The following is a 21,733-nucleotide window of genomic DNA, read 5'->3' on the forward strand; positions in this document are numbered from 1 at the left end:
GAAGAACCATGTGACCGCCTGTTCAACTCTGAAGAAACAAGTTTTGTCACACACACAACCAGAGAAGCAGTAACTGAGTGTACAGCAGCACAGAAGGCTGCTGCTCCCCAGTCTCTCTCTCTCTTTCGCTCCCTCCCCAGAAAACATCAAGTGAAAATGTCTGCGACTGGGGGACCCTCCAAACCTACAGACTGCTACAGCCAGCGACAAAGGGAAGACAGCCAACTGCAATTCTGCCTTCAAGAAACCCTGAGCAAAGCAAGCCAACCAAAGTGCACTTTGACCAGCGAGGACTTCAAGAATACAGCTTCAGCCGAGGACTACTGGATTTACAGACTGTATTTAAGTTCCAATTATTCCGGACTTTAATCCAACCACCAAATCTATTTTCCCTCCTGTAATCTATTTGTGTGTGTGTGTCTGTGTGATTCTCGTATGAATGTATGCATGAATGTGTCGCGTATTTGTAGTATTTTTAAATCGGGTTAGAGTGTTAAGTATAATAAACTTACCTCTTTCTTGTTTAAACTCAAGAAAACCTGTCCAATTGGTTCTTTTGCAATCACAGTAATGGTAAAAGATAAAACACTCACAGTTTAAAAGGAATAAACCCTGTTGTAGTCAAATAAGAGAAAGGGGCAAGAGAGATGCCTGAGACGCCCCTCCTCACCTGGCCATAACAAGAAATATTAAGAATCTTTTACTCATATTTATGCTATTCAGGGCTATTAATTCAATTTTCTAGCAAAGAGATAAATCCACTAATACGACATCACTGCACATCCATCAACAACAGAAGGGTTCACTTTTGGCATTAGGTTGCAGACCAGCAATGTTGAATTATCAATACCTGCATTGGAGATACTGATATATTTATTAGACCCTTGCTGTTTTGTGTTATAAGAACACAAGCCACCTACTATATATGTTTGTGGTGTTACTATTATTCTATTATAAATTATGAAGATGTCGATCCCAGATTATTTAACTGAAATGTTGCTTCATCCCATTTCTTCCCTGAAGTAGAAAGGACTTGACTGGATCAGGAACTCTCAGCACTGTTTTTTCAGTACGTGTGACACTTGATGGTTCTGTTAAAAGGAGGTAGATTTAGTGGGGTGGGGAAAGAATAGAGTGTCATTTAATTGACCCATTCAGTCTGGGAATTTGTAAAACCGATACAACCATACAGTTTGACATTGTGATACTTTACACACGATTCATTGACCTAATTGCATCACCTGTTTAAGGATGTATTTATTTAACCAGACCAAAGCAACATTGCTAGTTAAATGGCTGCGTGGTTAGTAAATGTTATATTCTCCACCTTAGGCTATCAAAGCAAAAGAATGTTGTACCCTTTTTCTCCTAAAACAAACTTGAGAATGTTGTCAGTGTTTCACAGTAAGAACCAATATGAAAAGACACCCAAAATTAGGAGTTCTGGATATCCGGCAATAATGTTAACAACTGTATTTAGACATATAATCATTTTAAATTTACAGATCAAAGATACAGTACTTTCTTCTTTCAATTCAAATGTTCCTGTTTTTATTTTACCAAAAACAAAGGTTTATAATCTAGTTACAGCAGCACTGTGGTTTTTTTTTGGACATAAGTTACTAAGAATGAAGAGCAGTCAGAGAAGACAGAAGCCATGGTCCTCAGAACCATCCTAAACCAGAGGGAAAAGAATGAAAGTGTAATTCCCTGAAAAAAAGCTGTAAACCTTTGGATACCGTAATTGACTGATATTATTAATACAGAACAAATGGCAGTAATCATTCTATTGGAAAACATATAAACTCACAGCGATACAAAAAGTGACAACTTCATTATTCATTTAAGAATTATTACAAACAGGAAATGCGCTTGTCTAAAACAGACCTTCTGACTGTAATAACAGATGACAGTATGGTTAAAAAGTTCACCGCAATTTATCATTCACAATTTCAAAACAAAACTTCATGTACCGTTTTCCCTCAAGGTTAACTTGGTATTTTGTATTTATTTGTTAAATTGGATGTTTCCTGCTTGTGTTGGACTTAAGACCTCAGAAAATTAATATTAGTAAGTGGCAGGTATCATGCAGCATCTAATCGCCATTTGGATTTATCCATTTAATTTTTAACATAATTTGTTTTCGCACCCAAGGCGCATAGATGCAAATGTAAATTAAATACATCAAAAATGTGACATATAAAATGCAGAAAAGGGAGAGTATTTAAGAAAAATTATATAGGATATATGAGATGCACTGTGTCACTCATGTATATGATTAGTTTAGTAATGATGGACAAATTGAGCCTTATCCAATTAAACAAACTGGACCTCTGTACTGTTGGCATGGTAGATAGTGTGCCGAGCTACTTAACACATCACATTTTCACTGACCAAGTGACATCATTTCTAAATTGTTTATAGCGGCAAAATAATTTATTTGGACAAAATGGTAAACTGTATGTGTTTCTGGCTCATCCCGCAATTAAGTCCAAAAGTAAATAGGCTTTTCCAACTCCTACACAGAAAAAAAACTAGTCCTTCCTTATTTATTTTTGTACCTTGGGTACAATTGTTTCCTATCCATCTACTACTATTGATAACTTCAAATCTTACTCACCTTCACATAGATGTTCAGTAATTTTCCAACTAACAAACTAAAAAGACTGTCTACCCTTGTCATGTAACACTGTCAAAATCATCAAGCTTTTATCAGGTAAACCTGGAGACCACCATCTCCAGGAGTCTTTGGATGCAAACAGTGGACTTTGTTGAAAACTCTAAGGCTAAACCTATCCTCTATTTATAGAACAATTAATATTCCCCTTCTTAAAAATGGATATTGTACCGGGAATTGTTAATTACAGAATGTTCAAAACATAATAGAACTCAACTACTTCGGTTGATGTTAATTAGGAAGTACTCAACTCCAATTAAGCAAATATCTGCGAACTAAACCTGTGGAGTCAATAAAAACTAGAAAAAGAATTTCTATCTACTATTTTCATTTTTATTAATGAAAGTTGAAAATTCCTGTTAAGTGAATTTGAACACTTCAATTACTTAATTTTACAACTCAGTTACTTATAGTGAAACATTATTTGTTAATTCTATAAATTACAGCAAATTAAAAAGATTATAAAACAGTTCAGATTTCAGAAAATCACCCATTGCAATGACATTATGCATGGGATTTGGCCAAGAGAAGATTCTTACTAAGATTTACTATGAGCTGCTGATAACTGAATACAATTTTGTCACTTAATGGTTATTCAATTAACAGGAATTGACTGTACAGTAATAATGATTTTTGTCAGGAAGGTAAATGTTTATTGACATTAAAAGATGTTCACATTGGTAGATTTAACCCTTACACCACATCTGACTGTACACTATACAACACCTTTACAAATGACAAGAAAAATTTCTTGCTAATACGTTGCACTCTTTGGAATATGATAACCATTAAATCATTGTAAAATTACTTGAATTATATTTAAAGGCCAGAGAAAATAAAAGTGCCCAGAATATTAGGAGTGAAATAAACTTCATAATTAATAGCTTCAGATTTGACACAACTTTGTAATTCAGTATATACATATTTTCCTATAAAATGTAGCATGATTTCTCAATATGTCCTCCCCCTGCTGTGCAGCCCTTTCCATTACAGGACAAATACTCCTCAATCTTGTCAGAGGATATGCATCGAAGCAGTTTAGCTGCAAAACTCCCAGGTAGGCTACAAAGTGGGATTGATGACACAATATGTATATTATGCAAAGCTAAACAGGCATGGGGCATTGGCAAGGCTGTAAAGTCCTGAGGAACTTACAGAATGATTGGATATTATGAGAATACTTTGCTAAATTTCAGCTCACTTTGGTCCATATGTTTTTCTATCCATAACACACTGATGATGGTGGGAGGGGGGACTGGGTGGGGGAGGGGGAGGGGAGGCGGGTGTGGCATGAATGTCTACAAACCCTTTGCAAATTATTTTTTCTTTCTAATTCTCATCAGCCTTTACATCATCATCCAAGAGGGTGATGTTACCCCATGCCTCGGCCACTGCCAGTCAGCAGCTGATATACTGAGAATGATGCCCCTTTTACCTTCCCTCCTAAAAAGGGGCAAACCTTTCCTCCACTCCACCATCATGCCTCCCCAACAGCAAGTCCAAGATCGGGAACCCAAACCAAATTGGGAATCTTGATCAATTACCTACATGCTTCTACAACATGACTCATTATGCTAATGTCCCATGCACAAACTGCCACACTTTCCTACTTTAATCCTATGAGACTAGTTTCATACAGATCACAGCACTTAACTAGTACCATACGATTCCGACTAGCCCAAGGTGAATGACATGTTTAAGTGGTGTAAGGGTTCAACCAGATTTAGATTTAATCATGTCAAAAGTAAATTATATGATTTTTTTCTCCTTCAAATTTGCATTTTCACATTGAAAACCATATTGATGTTGATAAAGAATAAGTATATGCACTAAGAAAAGCTCCTTAAAAATGTAAAATACATTCACTCTGATCAACATGTTACTTGCAGAGAAATCATAGGACAGATGCACTTATTAAATAGAAATAAAATAAAAAAGCAATACAAATGAAAGTGATATTTAATAAAATTTCTGGGTATGACAAACTACAAAAATATAAAATGACGTAGATATGCCAAAAGAATATGAAAAAATGTTCTATTGCAGATTTAAAAAGTTCTCTTTCACTGTTAAATGCTGAGGAAGTCTTAAATCACAATTCATTAAAATACATAAGATGTTCATTGTGGAAACAGCACATGGCTTCACAGCTGCTGGGCAGAAAATATACATCCTGAATCTGACTTACTTTAAATACAAATGTACAAAATGTAAACCGAGACAGTTATAGAGAAATTTACAAAACCTCCTTTTCTTTTAATAAAGACAAAATACAGTTCCAGTATAATGCTATATTTAAATACGTGCAAGTAGCCATTTTCATTGATTTGCTATTGCAATATTCTAAGGAGATACCATCTTGTTTCAAATGTCATGATCCCAACCTCCAAGACAGACCTGAGAGGAAGTGAGGCAGCTAGACCAAAAAGGGAGCGGCTCTGTCATGTGGAATGGTTACCCTACCAGGAACTGGTGCTTTCCCGCTAAATAGTTCCAGAAAATGGGAAAAGCTGAAGAATACAAAGAATCAGGTCACGAACGATGAGCTGAGACTAGCTGTTTCCTCCAGAATTTGAATTAGCTTGATGGCAATTCACATGATGATTGGAATGGGCCTTCACATTTGTAGTGCTGTTGGAATGACTATGATGATTCTGCAAAAGAAATCACAGTACATGACCTTGCTTCCATGTAAATGCACTAAAAGCAGGCAAAAAATGGAGTTTTGTTTTAATAAAGCAATTGAATAATTTAAGTAAGTTACTGTCCTGGAGAAGCATGGCAAAGTTTGGGAACCTAAAATGGAAAACTTAACCTTTCTTATTATGACAAAGTAAATTTCCATCTTGGATTGTCGTTTACCTATTTCACTGCCCTTGCTTTAAATTGATTTTTCTTTTCACCTTATCACTCACTGCATGCATATACTTTTGTGGATCTCTTGAAGCTGGGACAACAGATTCCTCTAATTTCAAAAATCATTTTGCTGTTCAGCTAAAGCCAAATTTACTTTTTTTTAAAATTCTTTCATGGGATATGGGTGTCAAGACCAGCATTTGTTGCCCATGCCCAATTGCCCTTGACAACTGAGTGGCTTGCTAGGCCATTTCAGAGGGCTGTTAAGAGTCAACCACATTGCTGTGGGTCTGGAGTCACATGTAGGCCAGACCAGGTAAGGATGGCAGATTTCCTTCCCTGAAGGACATTAGTGAACCAGATCCAGATTGTGTTTTTACAACAATTGATGATAGTTTCATAGCACCATTACTGAAGCTAGCTTTCAATTCCAGATTTTTAATTAATTGAAGTAAATTCCACCAGCTACCGTGGTGAGATTTGAACCAGTGTCCAGGGCATTAGCCTGGTCCTCTGGATAGCTAATCCAGTGACATTACCACTACGCCACCATCTCCCCTTTCAAGAAGGGATATTTGGTTTTGGTTATTCTCTCAATACAGACATACCACCAAAGTACTTACAATTACCCTATTACCCTTGGATATTTAACCAAACTAAAAATAAAGTAACTGCCACATGGTTACTAGGCTGCGTCATACATCGCGCTTCAGATGGAAAGGACCATCATCTGCTCAAGGATTACTTTTTACAATCAGCAGGCCAGACATCAGTTTCTCCTCACTTCTCCATCTTATGGCCCATCTAAAATCGCGATTGAGCAAGTTTGAGTGAGAGACAGCACTAGATTTCATTTAAATAATGAACATTTATACTGAAATAAAACAGAAGAATTTTCATTCAATTCAAATTTTGGTATGAAAACATGATTAAAAAGGTCAAAACAGATTTTAGATAAACTATTTTTTGACGTGATGCCAGATAATAACCTGTATCTCAAAATGCTGCGAGACATGTATCTTTTTATGTCATTGTTGAGTATGTCTTAAGTTGCTGCCATTTTAAAAATTCTGTTTTCTTCTCTCCAGATTTTCTTTGATCTTTCACTATTCCATGGCTGGGAGGGTGAGCAGTGGGGTTGCCACCTGTTCCATGTTTAACCAAACAGGCAAGATTTTGACAAGGCCATCTGAAGAGTTTCTAAAATGCAAACCAGACATCAAGGCAGGAATTCTATGCTCTCCCCCGTGGTGAGACTGGAGGCAGGGAGACTATTTAATCCAGTGGGATGGTAGTGGGAGGGGACCCCACCACCTTCCTGCCTCCACTCCAATTAAATCCATGGCAGGCAGGCCTGTGGATGGCCTTCCCACACCGCCGCCAATTGAGGCCCTTAAGTATAGGCCCAGTGGCAGGCAGGCCGGTCGTTACATGGGGAGCACGACAAGCAAACCCGTGCAGGTTGCTTGCCGGCTCCAGGGGAAGGGTCCCTTGTTAAAAGACACTTAGTGCCTGATCGACATGGCATCGGGAAGAGCGGGGCCTGCTGACAGCCACCCCCTGTCCTTGCTGCCGACACCCTACACATCCCCTCCCACACAACCCCTACCCTGCGAATCCCCTCCCGCCCTGACTCACCTGTGGCCTGGATCCCTTGCCTCTGGTGGGTCCATTACCGGCAGCAGCCACCGCTTCCACTGCACAGTGAAATAGCTGCCTGCATCTGATTGGCTGGCAGCTCTCAGCAGGCGGGACCCTCCGTCGCTGGGGTCCTTAATCCGGGGAAGGCTTGCTGCTGTCCACGTAAGTGCCTAATTGGCATGTATTGTGGCGGGCCTTCCCCAGGGGAGGTGACGCAGGGCTCTCGCTGGAACTTCGGTCGGTAGCCAAGACTTACCGTCGCCCAGATAAAATCCCCTCAAAATTCCATTTCTAAATAGAAACCTATCTTCTCCCATACGTTTGTGTGATATGATATGATGACATGATTTTCCATAAATTTTCATCATCGGTAAAAGTTTAATTAAAACTAAATCTCTTATCCCATTTTTTACTTCTCAGTTGTTCTGCCCTCATTCTGCTATTCAGACTCAGTAAAAAGTGGAACTCCTTGTGGGCCAGACAATCAGTTCTCTTGCCAGGACATTGATTACAGAGTGCCAATCTCCATGAAGTACGCAATACTCTCATTTTCCCTTCCTTTACTGTGTGGAAGTGCCAGACCTCTGTCCAATACCTCCCTCAAAGGCCAGGATTATATCAGAAGGTTGGGGGGGGGGTGCGGGGGGAGGGGTGCCGGGAAGCCCTAAAGTTGGGACCATATGTGGATCCCGAGCCGGCACAGATGGGCCGTGGGACAGCATTGGCAATCTTCCCGAAGGGCAGGCCCTTAATTGGCCGCTGCCAGGCCTACCGTCCAATTAAAGATGGCGGGTGGGTTGCTGATGCTGCAGGTTCAGAGGGCTGGAAGCTCTGGGGCCTCACTGTGCCACCTGGAGAGGCAGGCGCTGCTGAAGCAGGTTGTAGAACAAGAGGATGCCTCAACGTAGAGGCATCGTCGAGAAGGTACGTTGAATTTGCAAAATTAGGTGGCCAGGGGGTCCGAGGTTGGTGGAGTAGGCCCCGCAGAATTGAGAGGAGACGCCTTCGGATGCATCTTTGGGGATCTGCAGTTGCTGGTCGCAGCTCTCTGGTCAGGGCATGGAGTCTCCAGCTTTGATGCACCCCTTCCCCCCGCCCTGCAGGTGGGTCGCTGCTCTGTTGCTGGAAAAATGCCAGAGGCACAGAAAATGGCCCTTAATTGGGCCATTATATTATTTGAAGTGTCTGCCTGCTGCAGTTTGGTGGGCGGCCTTTCTGGCACGCAGCCTGGGGAAACTTGCCCAGCGGCGAGACTTTGTCAGGGAGCCGTCCCGACTCGGCTCCCCGGCATTTTACAGGCCCACCCACCTCCCAGCGCGCCACTCCGGGGCTAGTAAAATCCTGGCCAAGGTCAGTGCCAAAATTGGGAGGTCAACACATAGGAAAATCACAGATGAGAACCCATGTTCTACACAGCATCCTTTGTGTTTTTTTATCTCTTGAAATCTTTTACTGTTGCAGAATTTGTTTTTCAATATTCATTATAATGATATTCCTTCACATGGTGTCCTTGCAGCACATCAGAACTGAACACAAGTGGCAGCAACAAAAAGAGTTTCCAATGTGAAATTGTCATTCAAAAGGCAAATGTTGCGTTAATCTACGTCAGAATGTGCCATAATAATGAAACCTGATAAAGAAATCATTTTTCATACATTATTTCATTGATGCTGTGAATTGTAATGTTGAAAATAAAGGTATATAGTGCAACTGATATATTAGTTGATTTTTTATTTAAAAATTTTATATATGAGTGGATTTCCCTCCATAAGCTTCAATTCATCCATAACTTCTTTTTTTATTTGTTCCAAAGATGTGGGCATTGTTGGCAAGGCCAGCATTTGTTGCCCATCCCCAATTGTCCTCGAGAAGGTGGTGGTGAGCTGCCTTCTTAAACTGCTGCATATGGCGTAGGTACACCCATAGGGCTGTTAATGATGGAGTTCCAGGTTTTTGACAAGGTGACAGTGAAGGAACTGCGATATATTTCCAAGTCAGAATGGTGCGTGACTTAGAAGGGATCTTGCAGGTGGTGGCGTTCCCATGCTTCTTCTAGGTGGTAGAGGTCGCGGGTTGGAAAGGTGCTGTTGAAGGAGGCTTGACGAGTTACCACAGTACATCTTGTAGATGGTACACACTGCTGCCACTGTGCATTGGTGGTGGAAGGAGTGAATGTTTAAGGTGATGGATGGGGCGTCAATCAAGCAGGCTTCCTTGCCCTGGATGGTGTCGAGTGTTGTTGGAGCTGCACTGATCCAGGCAAGTGGAGAGTATTCCATCACACTCCTGATTTGTGCCTTGTAGATGGTGGACAGGCTTTGGGGAGTCAGGAGGTGAATTCCTTGCTGCAGACTTCCTAGCCTCTGACCTGCTCTTGTAGCCACAGTATTTATATGGCTGGTTCAGTTACGTTTCTTGTCAATGGTAACCCCCAGGATGTTGATGGTGGGGCATTCAGCAATGGTAATGCCATTGAATGTCAAGGGGAGATGGTTCGATTCTCTCTACTGCCTATATCCCTCCCGCAGCCCATTACGATCAATCATACCTGCTCTCACTGACTTACATTGGCTCCCTATGCCCAACGCCTTAAATTTAGAATTTCTCATCCCTGTACTTAAATCTGTTCATAAACTTGCCTCTCCCTACCTCTGTAACCTCCTCCAGTTACGTCATCCCATTCATATTCTCCATTTCTCTGGATCCAGCCTCCTGGTCTTGCACCATTCCTTTCCCCAGCTTTGGCAGCCATGCCTTCAGCAGACTAGGCCCCATGCTCTATAAACCCTCTCTCAATCCCTCCACCTCATCCACCTCCCTCTTCTTCAAGATCCTCCTTAAAACCCACCTTTTGGGTCAACTCACATCATCTCTCCTTCTTTGGCCCAGTGTCCATTTTCTTTAGACTTCTGTGAAATGACTTGTGACGTTTTTCTACATTAAAGATGGTATATAAATGCTAATTTTGTTGTAGCCTAATGTACCAATTTGTTACTCTGTTAGCACCAGTATATATCTCTAAGCACCATATGTCAAACTGTGCTATAAAAATGCAAAGAAATTACTTATGCTCAATGTGCAAAGTAAATTTTATTCCGTGGGCAATTCATATTGAGAAGCAATGCAAAAGAGATGCATATGTTATAGTACACTCAAAAACCAATGTTGATGTGAACTGAAGACAAGCAGGTGTAGAATCCTTGATTTCTGAATTGTGAAATGTTTTACTGGAACAAACTTTCAGGCTCTATTCTGAACAAGATCCAAAGAGCCAACTGTGAGATTGCAACATCATTTTGAAGCTGGAATCCAGCTCCACAAAGATAAGATGTACACATTCCAGCCTGATCTGTACACAACATTTGCTTATCGTCCAGAGATTATTGCAGGCAAATATGTCAACGTATTTGCTTTGGAACAAATTTTGTTGCCTCGTGCAAACTTGCATAGAAAAGTAAACTTAAAATGATTGGTCATCACAGGAACATTCTCAACGTGTGCATTTGAATACGGAAAAAATTTAATTGTGAATGTGCACACTCTGAACATGTGTGACTGCAGAACAGTTCTTTGCTTGTATTTTTGGTGGCTTCCCTTCTTAAGAGGGAGACTGAAACAATGTGCCTCAGGTAGAATGTATACAAAAAATTCTAATATTCTAGGAACATAAGGGAAGGAGTAGGACATTCAGCCCTTCAAGCCCATTCCCGCCATTCAATTTGGTCATTGCTGATCTGTACCTCCACCCCATTTAACCCATCTTCACTCCATATCCCTGATATCCTTACCTAATAAAAATGTAGTGATTTCAGTCTTAAAAGTTTCAATTGACCCAGCATGGACAGGCTTTTGGGGGTTGGAGCTCAAAATTTCTATTATCCCTTGTGTGAAACATTAATTCTTATAATTTTTTCCCCATTATTTCATTTTCCTGTACAACTGTGCCATACACGGATTCAATCTTTCTGTTGTCACTGCATTATTATTTATGAACAATTGGGGAATATGCACTGGTATGCATCTGTAGGGTCTAATTCTTAGGGTAGGAATTTTAGCCAATGGGGATGAGCATGGAAGCGGGCGGACGCAAAAGTTTACGACGCATGTGGCGGGTAGTCAATTAAACCTGTTAAAGGTCTATTAAGGCCTATTGTCAGAGGCTGATTGGAATTTGATACCCTCCCTGCCTGCCTGGCTTCAGCTGCAGGCTGCCCTGTGGAGGGATATCCCCTTCACGATGAACGCCTCCATCTTGGGGTGCCCCCCTCTCTCGCACTTACCTGAAAAGGCAATCTGCTGCTTCTTCAATGCTGTAGGGCCTCTTGTTGGATGGTGAGCCCACCCTCTGGCCATTAATTGGCCAATTTGTGTAAAATCACAGCTGGGTGACTGTTCCCCACACAGTGCAAAATTCTGATCTCCATTTGACCCCAATGTCAGGTCCTGAAGCCCACAGGGAAAATCATCAGGAAACAATGGTGAAGCTTTGGTTTATCAAGCAGTATATGTGCATTGGTATGTTGGGCCGAATGGGCTCCTTCTGTGCTGTATGATTGTATGAGAAAAAATAAATCCAGAAGACTACTTCAAATTTGATTTTTGACAATAGAGTAAGGCAGCGCAAATTCAAACCAGCCAAAGGCAAACTTAGAATTGAAATTCCTCCTCACATAAACAGTGATCACCATGTAGGCAGGACATCTGGATAGTGAAGGCAAAGGCCCTGGAATTATTTAATTCTCACGTGATGGCAGAACGGTTATTCCTGAATGGATGAGTTAAGATGAGTTGAATTGCAACTTCATCCATATCTGTCTTGCAATACTATAAAATAACCATCGTTCGCATGATCACAGATTACTACGTGGAGACTGATCTGCGATTACTACACAGTAATATTTACTCTGATACCCACAGATGGTCCTTCATTTTCATCATGTATTGATAGGAGCTGATATACCCGAGCCCTGTCATTTGCACATTTACATTAAAAATTCTTAAAGTTTTGGACTGGAAGTTAAGATCAGTGGCATGTTGCTAACCTTAGCTCTTCGTTCCTAACTTCTACCTTTACGTTTGGAAGTTGATTACAGAAACTTTATTTTTCAGAAATTAATCTGTTGCAAAAGAATCATTACTTAAAAAGAAAAACTTTTTAACAAGAAGCAGGCAGCATTAATACTCACTCCTACACAGGAGTGTAGGAATGTTATACAACATTGCAGGTTTATTTATAAATTCAGAGTAGGCACCACAAGATGGCACTAACAGACATCGTGTTAATATGTGGTTTCAGCCCTCTTTTATGTAAACAGAGATGAGACATTGTCATGTAACTTAACGAATATCAGCCACTGGCCTACAGTTAAAGTTTAGTAGATCAGACTGATCAGTGGGGTCATGGTTAATGATCTTAATGAATGTTAATTATTCTGGGCTACAATAAATCACCAGCATTCTGGTAGTCAGCGTAAGATAGACAGCTGTACGCAGTAGAATATTTAGCATCCTCACAGAGTTGGATCTCACCTGCCGCCGAAAAAGCCTTTGAAGCAGACTTTTTTTGGGTGGTTCAGGGATGTAGCTCCTGTCAAGGTCTTGAGATAAGCTTCCATTTGGACCAAATACATTTAGTTCCTTAAAGCATTCCGTTTCGATCATCTGCAGGTGACCACAACCGAGAAATGTTATTGATTGCACTACGAATGCTGACAACTAACCTTACAACTGCCTCTTATTAAAATTGCCAAACATTTCTTGAATAGAGTCGACAGTTCATGTAAATGTTGTGTATTTGTAGCTCCCACCCACTGCATTCCAATTATCACCTTTTTGTAACAAATCGGTCATGAAGCTGGCTGCTGCTTGCTTACTAGGCACACATTACTACACACCACTTGCTCTCTGAAAGACTGCAAATCCATGATGGCACTTGGTACCTCCAGTGTACAGACAAAACAGAAGATCACTCATGTGTACCAATGTCTGTGCTGAAGGGACATAAAGAAGGGGGCTCTACACAGCAGTTAGACCAGCCCTGGAAATGAATACATATTCTGGAATTCTGTTCGGATACTTTTCAGTATCGATTTTTTTATGCAGAACTCCATATTTCTGTATCTCATTTCTCACTAAAAAATGAACTCTGGTCTACAATATGCCAATTATATACTGACTCAAAACCCTTTCTGCTGTAAACATGCAAATACTCATTGTTTGAAACAACCTGGAGATAATCTCAATTAGAAGCCCTCCTGTGATGGTGTTTGGGAACAATTGGAAGAAAATGGCTTGACATCATACTATGCTGTGCAACATCAGGTGGGTACGATGACCTCTTTGAATATAACATCTAATTTCGTGCCAATTGTAGGTAATTTGGTAGTGTGGGCACATGCTACTAGGAAAATGACTTGAAACTGCCAAAACCCATTTCATTCACGAGCCTTACAACCACCAGTTTACATTAGATTCAAATCTCGAACCTAGAGTAGAAAGGAGAGCGTTCTACCCTCCAATGTGCACTATTACACCAAATTAATATTGGTGCCTTATTGAAACATGTTTACTATGTGCTTTTGTGTGGGCACACTGAGCCTGTGTGCTGCAGAGGAAATAGCCTCACATAGTGCAGGAAGCTTAGCGGTACCATTTCCTAGAGAAAATAAAATAATCAGGGAAAACAGATCTCACGCTGTTGGTAACTCCAGACTGGCTTGGTTGGTGATGGCATGGGGGTGGTTGGCAAGGAAGTCAGGAGTCTACAATTTTATTTGAGAAATTTTTTCAACAAACTCTAGTGGAGTTATACTTCTTAAAACACTGCTGGACAGCGATATTGATACTATTTGAGGGAAAAAGCAACTATAAATGTATAAAAGTAACAGATGTGAAAATCCATGAATACTACTTCACTTCTGACACCAAACATCAAATGGCAAAAAAAAATAGAAGGGGAGGTTAAAGAGAATAGAATACAGTATATGGTTTGCATCTTTGGACTGCAGCAATAATGTAAGAGTGGGTGTGGATGCAATAAAAACCAAGATTGAGAGTTTCGTCAGTTCTTGATTAATTTGTAAAGTTCTGATGAATTCCAATTTCAACTGTAGAATTCTGCCACATTCTACTCTTTATAAACTAGCTCTAGCCGTACAGTATTGAGGCAGTACAGTAGATTTTATGGTTTTATTACTAGCCTCAATAGAGTATTACATGTTTATTATATATTTTCATAAAATTGTCCCTGTGGTTAACTAAAATGACGCAAGAAAAACTGACTTATCAGTTTAAAGAACAAGCTAACATGAGGGATACAATCTAATACTCACCTCATTCTGCCAGGGAATAGAAACACAGCCGGTAGAAAACTTTGAATAGAAATCATCATCTGTCTGGTCCAGGTTCACCCCTTTCACGGTGGAGAACTGTTCAATATCCAGCACATCTTTGCAATAGACTGCTCGTGGCTGTTAGAGGAGCAACAGTTAGGATAGGAACTGCTACCATGCTTGCAAATAGGGACAACAAAACAGAATTTTTATTCACTCCCCCTATCACCCCTTTCTTTTCAACTGATAAATGCTCATCAAGTTGGAGTTCTCAGTGCTGAAATATGAACGATTAATTTGCAGGGAAGGTGAGGCAGAAAGTGGCTGCCAAGCTCTGGTGCCCAGCAGCACAGTGGCGGCACAGTGGCGCAGTGGTTAGCACCACAGCCTCACAGCTCCAGGGACCCGGGTTCGATTCCGGGTTCTGCCTGTGTGGAGTTTGCAAGTTCTCCCTGTGTCTGCGTGGGTTTTCTCCGGGTGCTCCAGTTTCCTCCCACAAGCCAAAAGACTTGCAGGTTGGTAGGTAAATTGGCCATTATAAATTGTCACTAGTATAGGTAGGTGGTAGGGAAATATAGGGACAGGTGGGGATGTTTGGTAGGAATATGGGATTAGTGTAGGATTAGTATAAATGGGTGGTTGATGTTCGGCACAGACTCGGTGGGCCGAAGGGCCTGTTTCAGTGCTGTATCTCTAATCTAATCAATGTATTTATAGTCCAGAATGCCACACTGTCGCAATCAAGTATTTCCACTCTTATGAATTCCATGGCTTCTCAAAGTGCGAATGACTTATTCAATTACAGTCTGTGCTGAACATGCATGTCTACTGGAAATTTAGTTTAAATAGTTAAATGCTACTAGTAGATGTATTTGCCTCCTTGACAGGATTCATGCCTGGATTCCAGGGACAGAGGAAGGATTTAAGAACAATGTTTCATTGTACTGTGCAAACAAGCCAACAAATTATGAATGATGTATGAATATAAATATTTAATTACTTCCCTTTCAGAATGGCCATAACACAATTCCCTGAAGCAGCTGCAAATGGTTTCTAATAGATTTTTTTATATAAGAAAACTTATATATAACAAATTACATTAGCAGTTGAAGCATTACATCAGTGGAAATTACAACAATGTCCCTGGTTAGAATAATTTGAGATTTTATGAGGTTCTATTTGCATTACTGATAATGGCACTGCACCGAGCTCACGTACACGCTGAAAATTGCAGAGGCTGTATTAAAAAATGATCCATGGGGAAGGTTAAAAACAAACGAAAACTATGTTGTGTTATAATAGTATTTCTGCATATTGTACTTGTTAAAATAGATAACAGACAACAACATTCTCCACAGTTGTCATCTTAGTCATTTTATTCTTTTTAGCATTTAGCACAATGATAATAAAGACAAGTCATTAATACATTAAAATAAATATTTTTCTTTCTTCCTGATCCATAAATACCATGCAGGCAAAATTAATGATTGGAACTTATTTTAAGCAAAGAACATATTTCATAATCATTGCGATCACAGCAGTAAATAATGCTTTCAATGTATTTGCAACTACTACTTCTAGTATTGGCTCATTACTCACATCAGGTACAAATGGAGGCTCCATTATGCCTGCTTCTAATCGTTTGAAATTGATATTCCTGAAGAATGGGTTTTTCTTCACATCTGAAGCACCTCCGCCTGCACAGCCCAATCTTTGCTTGGGGTCTTTGGTTAGCAACTATTGAGAAAACATTCAGGGATTTACATTGTCACAGCTTCGGTAGATCTTCAGCTACCAACTTTTCAAACAGAAGAAAAAGATCGACATATACAAAGGTGTGCATCCATCATTTATAGTCATACACACAATGCAAAATAAGAGCATTAGGGCTCATTTTCAGATTTGGCATTAATTTGTGCGAAACCTCTCATTGTTGTTTCTTTTTGTCTACATAACAGTGACTACACATCAAAAAGTGTAGCTGGCATCGGGAGCAAAGCACTTTGGAGTCCTGAGAACACGATAGGTGCTTTATGTATGCAAGTTCTTTTTTCGTTATCAACAGAATTACAATTACGTAATATTTGTAAATGCAATGGTTATTCCTGCTAATTTTTGCATTAACCTTTGTCTTTACCAGATATGCAAGCTATGTTACATGGTGTTTTATTTCACTAAAGGAAGGGGACACGTGGACAAGTGGTAAAAAAAAATACACATTTTAATTCCATCACTTTAACCCTAGAGTTTCTTTTGTTCAGTTTAAATTATTCTCCCATGTTTTTATCTCCACTCATGTGATAACATTATTTAGGTAAAATGGAAGGTCCAGGCGACATGTACAATTGCTTAAAAATTCCTCTTCCTTGCAAATCAGTATACTTGGATTATTTCTAGAAAGACAGTAACAAACTTTGTGTATTCATGGTTCACTTCCTGCATGTAAATAAATTCACGTGAGACAGGCAATATCACTGAAATATGATAGAAAATCAGTAGGAAGATTAAATTTAAAACAAAAACCATTCCTTTGGCTGTAGAGGTGTTATTTTATTTTATACCCTCCCTTCCTATTATCCCAGGCAACATAGTGTTGCTAGCTACACCACTGTGCCATCCCATAATTATCTTAACAGTAAATTAACAATCCATGGACTGCAAATAAAATTCAAGAACTAAATGTGCAAATGCTGGAAATGAAAATAAAAAACAGAAAACGGTGGAAATATCTGTGATGAGACAGGTTCTGCCAAAGCGTCTACTTGTACCACTAACCCATATTTTCTCTTTGCAGATATTAATGGATCAGCAAACAGTATACATATCACGACACAATAAAAGCATACAAGATTTCCTATTTCAAAGCTTTACACCTTTTCCAGGGATGAGAGGGTTGGCCTATGATGAGGCTGAGTAGAATGGGTCTACATTCTCTGGAACTTAGAAGAATGAGAGGAGATCTCATTGAAACATATAAGATTCGGAGGGGTTTGGCAGGGTCAATGCTGAGAGATGGTTTTCCCTTGCTGGTTGTGGTGGGGGGTGGGGGGGTGGGGGTGGTAGTCTACAACAATGGGGCATTTTCTCAGCATCAGGTGACAATCATGTAAGACTGGAATGAAGAAAGATTCCTTCACTCAGAGGGTTGTGAATCTTTGGAACACACTACCCCACAGGGCTGTGTATGCACAATAGTTGAGCATAGCCAAAGCTGGGATAGATTTTTGGTCTCTACGGGAATGAAGGGATATAGCGATCGGGTAGGAAGGTGGAGTTGAGGTCAAAGATGAGCCAGGATCTTATTAGATGGTGGAGCACATTTGAGGGACATATGGCCCACTCTTGCTCCTATTTCTTGTGTTCTTATGTTTTCTGTAAAGGACTTCTGGGGAGTTCATTGCTTGGGTCATAATGTTTTCCTCTCCAACTGTCTGCATCCTAATTTTGTTATTCAGCTATCTTGCTACACAAAATTTTTCTCACCAGTCTCAATTTTCTCTCCAAATGCATCCAGCAAAAAGATATTTTGCATGATGCAGTGTCCAAGAGAGTTCTCACCAACATGCTCTAAACTCCTAAAAATAACATTTATCATAAATATACAATGACAAAAAAAAATCATGTTTCCCCAACATATCCACCCCTTCTACACCCTGCCAGGACTTTGAACATTGTAGACTCTGGGTATCCTACTCCTCTAGCTGTATTTTCCCTTCTTCTGGCACATTTATTAGTTGGTAACCCCAGGAGCTACAGAAAATTTCTTTAGCAGAGGAGCTCCCACAGGAACTAGGGTGTGGCCATCCCTCACCTACATTCATGGATAGGGGTCTGTCTGTCTCCTGCCCTCAACACTAAGAGCCTGAGGCTTCCGATGTCTACACCCTCCCAGCGCCTCTGTGCTTTCTCATGGTCTGCTGCCCCCTCACAACAATGGATCATGTCTTCACCATTGTGCACAAAGACAAACAGAAAATAAAACAGAATAACAACAAGGGGTAATGGGGTTGGTGGGGGAGGGGGGGGGGCGGAATATGGGGGCAGGGAGAGAACAAAAATAGAATGGAGAAAAATGGTAACGAAGCAGAGAGGGGCAGATAGAGTGAACAGGGGAGAAGGGGGAAGAAAAGTGAAGCAGGAGCTAGCATGGAAAAGTGACACAAAAAAAGGAGCTCCTCTCCAATGAAGAAACTCAACTTTATTTTGGCAGGACAGCAGCCCAGGAAATCAGAAGGACGCAGATAGTCAAGTGGATGAGAGAGGCAGGAGAAGAAAGCGGCATTGTTGAAGAAAAGGGGAACGGTGCAGGGCAAAAGAGAGAGAGAGAGAGAAACCCTGTGGTGGAGGGACACCCTGGTCTCTGTTGAGAAATGTCAGGATTTAGCATGGCTTCCAGGCCTGGCAGAACGGGATCACCCCTGATTGTTCTGCTGGTGGACGGGGCCATCACCACAAGGTAAAATTCCGACCACAGTATAAACGTGAGCATGGTATATCCCAGCGTCCTTAACCAGCTCCTGGTTATACAAAAAGGTGCCCATATTTAACATCATTTTCCACAGCTTACCATCTTGCAGATAGATTTTGCCTCTTCAGAGAACTTGTCTGTGTAAGTTTCATCTGTTTCCAACACCCGTCTGTCTACTTCCTCCCTTTTCACCTTCTCTTTCCGTCCTCTAAATGGAGACTGTCCAGCAATCATTTCATAGATTAAGCATCCCAAACCCCAATTGTCGGGGCTTAATGTATATCGCTGATTGTTTAGCACTTCTGGAGCTATAAAAAGAAATAGCAAAATTAAAGGCAGAACTCAGGTCAGCAAATTCAATTTTTTTAAATCTCATATTGATTGAGCCCTGGAATGGTCGTAATCCTTCCAGAATAGCAACCAAATGTTCACATGTATTTCCGTAGTCATGATCAAACATGAAAATCAGAAACCCCATTGAATGTTTGGGCTTTTATTTTAACCAAGTTCATTTAACATTTTTGGACCATTAAATCAGTACATGAAGAAGTAGTTCACATGGAAAACAGGTTTCTCTCTCCACAGATACTGCCTGCCTTGAATATTTCCACCATTTTCTGTTTATATTTCAGATTTCCAGCATTTGCAGTTTTCTGCATTTGGTGTTACCTCAAATTTGTTTCCTGTGGCATTGAGGACTGTATGTGGTCAATTGTGAATTTGATATTTTTATAGTATTTCCAAGAGTAATAATAAATATTTTGGAATTAACATTTGCATAATAAGAACCTCAAAACAGAACTTGTCAAATAGGCCTCTCTCTTAAAATGATATTTCAACCTTAAGTTAATCTATATTTCAAGTACTGTGCCATGTTACGCGTGAGGGCTCATTGAAATGGAGGGGGGGGAGCAGCTGCCTCCGACTCCCTGACAGCAGCGTCCGGCGCCACCGCGGGGGCTCATTTAAATGACGTAGAGGAGGCGGCCGCCGCATCCCTGGCAACGGTGTCCTGCGCCACCGCGCAGGCGCCATTTTTAAAGGGCTTTAAGGCCTTAGAATTACTTTTAATTTTTAAAGGAACATTATTCATAAATTTTTATGAACAATTAATAAAGATATAGATGCCCTTCCCCAATACCCCCCCAAATGGTCATTTCAATGCCCGAAATGACCAACACTTGCTTTTTTCCCTACCCGAGCTTTCCCCCCAACCTTCTAACTTTTGGTCTCCAACTCCTTCCCACCATTTCACACAACCAATTAAATTTATTTTCCCCGCTCCCCCAGACCCCTGCTTCGAGAATTTTATTCCTCCCCCTTCTCCACAAGGATCTCGCCTTGGAACTCCATACGGAGTGGCCAATTGTGAATTTGATATTTTTATAGTATTTCCAAGAGTAATAATAAATATTTTGGAATTAAAATTTGCATAATAAGGACCTCGAGAAGGGCCCGCTGCATATTACCGGCGGTGGGCGGACCTCGGTGTGTCCACCCTGCCACTTGGTGGTGGGCCCTTCATCTAAATATGTAAATAAAGAATAATTATATGCAAACGTACTTACCTGCAGGCGATGGCCCATCCCACGCCGGTTTTACAGCCACCGTTCAGTCGCGCAGTGTGCCCTTCTCGACGTTGCGGGTCGAGGTGGGCCTCTCCCTGCAGAATTTTACTGACTGCCCTCCCACCGTGACCCGCAGCGCCGAGGAGCCAGTAAAATTCAGCCTATTTACATTTTTAAAGTGACATGGTTTCAATTCAACTAAAATAAAATTTTATTAACACTTCAAATCCCCTCTCCCACCACCCCCCGCCCCCGCATGGCATAAATAATTAGTTTTATGCCCAATCCCTGCAAAAAAAGTGAGTTCTCACTCACGGCCTTCCCCCTGATCTTTATTCCCTTTAAACCTAAACCCCTTCCCACCATTCCCACAGCCAATAAGGATTGCTTTTTCCTCTATTCCCCCCCCACCACCCAGATAATTTTATTCCTCCCCCCTTCCCACCAGTGCCTCGCCTCGGAACTGCATACGCAGTTCCGAAGGTGCGCGAGTTGCAGCCGGCGCCTGTAAAATTGGTGTGGGACATCCGCCGGCAGCAGGTAATTTCATTTGCATGTTACGTGAGCTCATTTCAATATTTTAATGAAGGCCCTGCCGCTTGGCGGCGGTGGGGGGTGCTGCTAATATCCGGTGGGGCCTTCCCGGCGTCACGGGTCATGGCGGGTCGCTCCCACAAGCATTTTATAGCCTCCCAGCCACGACGCCAAAGGGCTGGTAAAATCCAGCCCTAAGAGTCTGCAAAAGACTGCTAGGTAAATGCAAATATGCTCCCTTCATTGACTACTATCGGAGTCCTATCACATTCCACATTAGACATTAGACTACCACGGCCAATGCTCCCCTAGAGTTTGCTTTTATTTTGTTCAGGCTCCTCTGCAAACAAGAACTGTAAGTCATTAAACTACCCTGGTTATGATCAAGAGGTTCGGGTAGAGGAAATGAAAAGCAGAGTAATCGAAGTAAACTGTAATGTGTCAAATTATTTTATAGGAATTCTTCAGCCTATAAATTAGGTCGGGTCGAAGGTGCATGCTATTCAGCTGCCAAAAATCCCAACACTGGCAGAGCAACTGCACTGGCATGTCAGTGACTGGGTGGACTGCAGCTGTACCTTTCTGTAGACTGACTCTAGAAAATAATTTTTATTCCAATTATATGAAAATAATTGTAAAAAATACTTTCACTGTTAGA

The 21,733-nt window shown here is 40.9% G+C and overlaps 1 protein-coding gene across 2 annotated transcripts in view; it reads right to left on the reverse strand.

The window, feature by feature from the left end:
- Positions 1-1,529: 1,529 nt before the first annotated feature.
- Positions 1,530-21,733, reverse strand: part of LOC137380678 (G protein-coupled receptor kinase 5-like) — a 281,511-nt gene continuing 261,307 nt past the window's right edge. For both annotated transcript variants that reach the window (XM_068052902.1, XM_068052900.1), the window contains 5 exons: positions 19,073-19,281; positions 16,105-16,242; positions 14,506-14,643; positions 12,704-12,835; positions 1,530-5,331 (listed from right to left, as the gene is read on the reverse strand). In XM_068052902.1, coding sequence (XP_067909003.1) covers positions 5,230-5,331; positions 12,704-12,835; positions 14,506-14,643; positions 16,105-16,242; positions 19,073-19,281 — 719 coding nt within the window. In that variant the 3' untranslated portion in view covers positions 1,530-5,229. The remainder of the gene's footprint in view (positions 5,332-12,703; positions 12,836-14,505; positions 14,644-16,104; positions 16,243-19,072; positions 19,282-21,733) is intronic.

The sequence above is a fragment of the Heterodontus francisci genome, chromosome 20, assembly GCF_036365525.1.
Source record: "Heterodontus francisci isolate sHetFra1 chromosome 20, sHetFra1.hap1, whole genome shotgun sequence".
In the NCBI taxonomy this organism is placed as follows: domain Eukaryota; kingdom Metazoa; phylum Chordata; class Chondrichthyes; order Heterodontiformes; family Heterodontidae; genus Heterodontus; species Heterodontus francisci.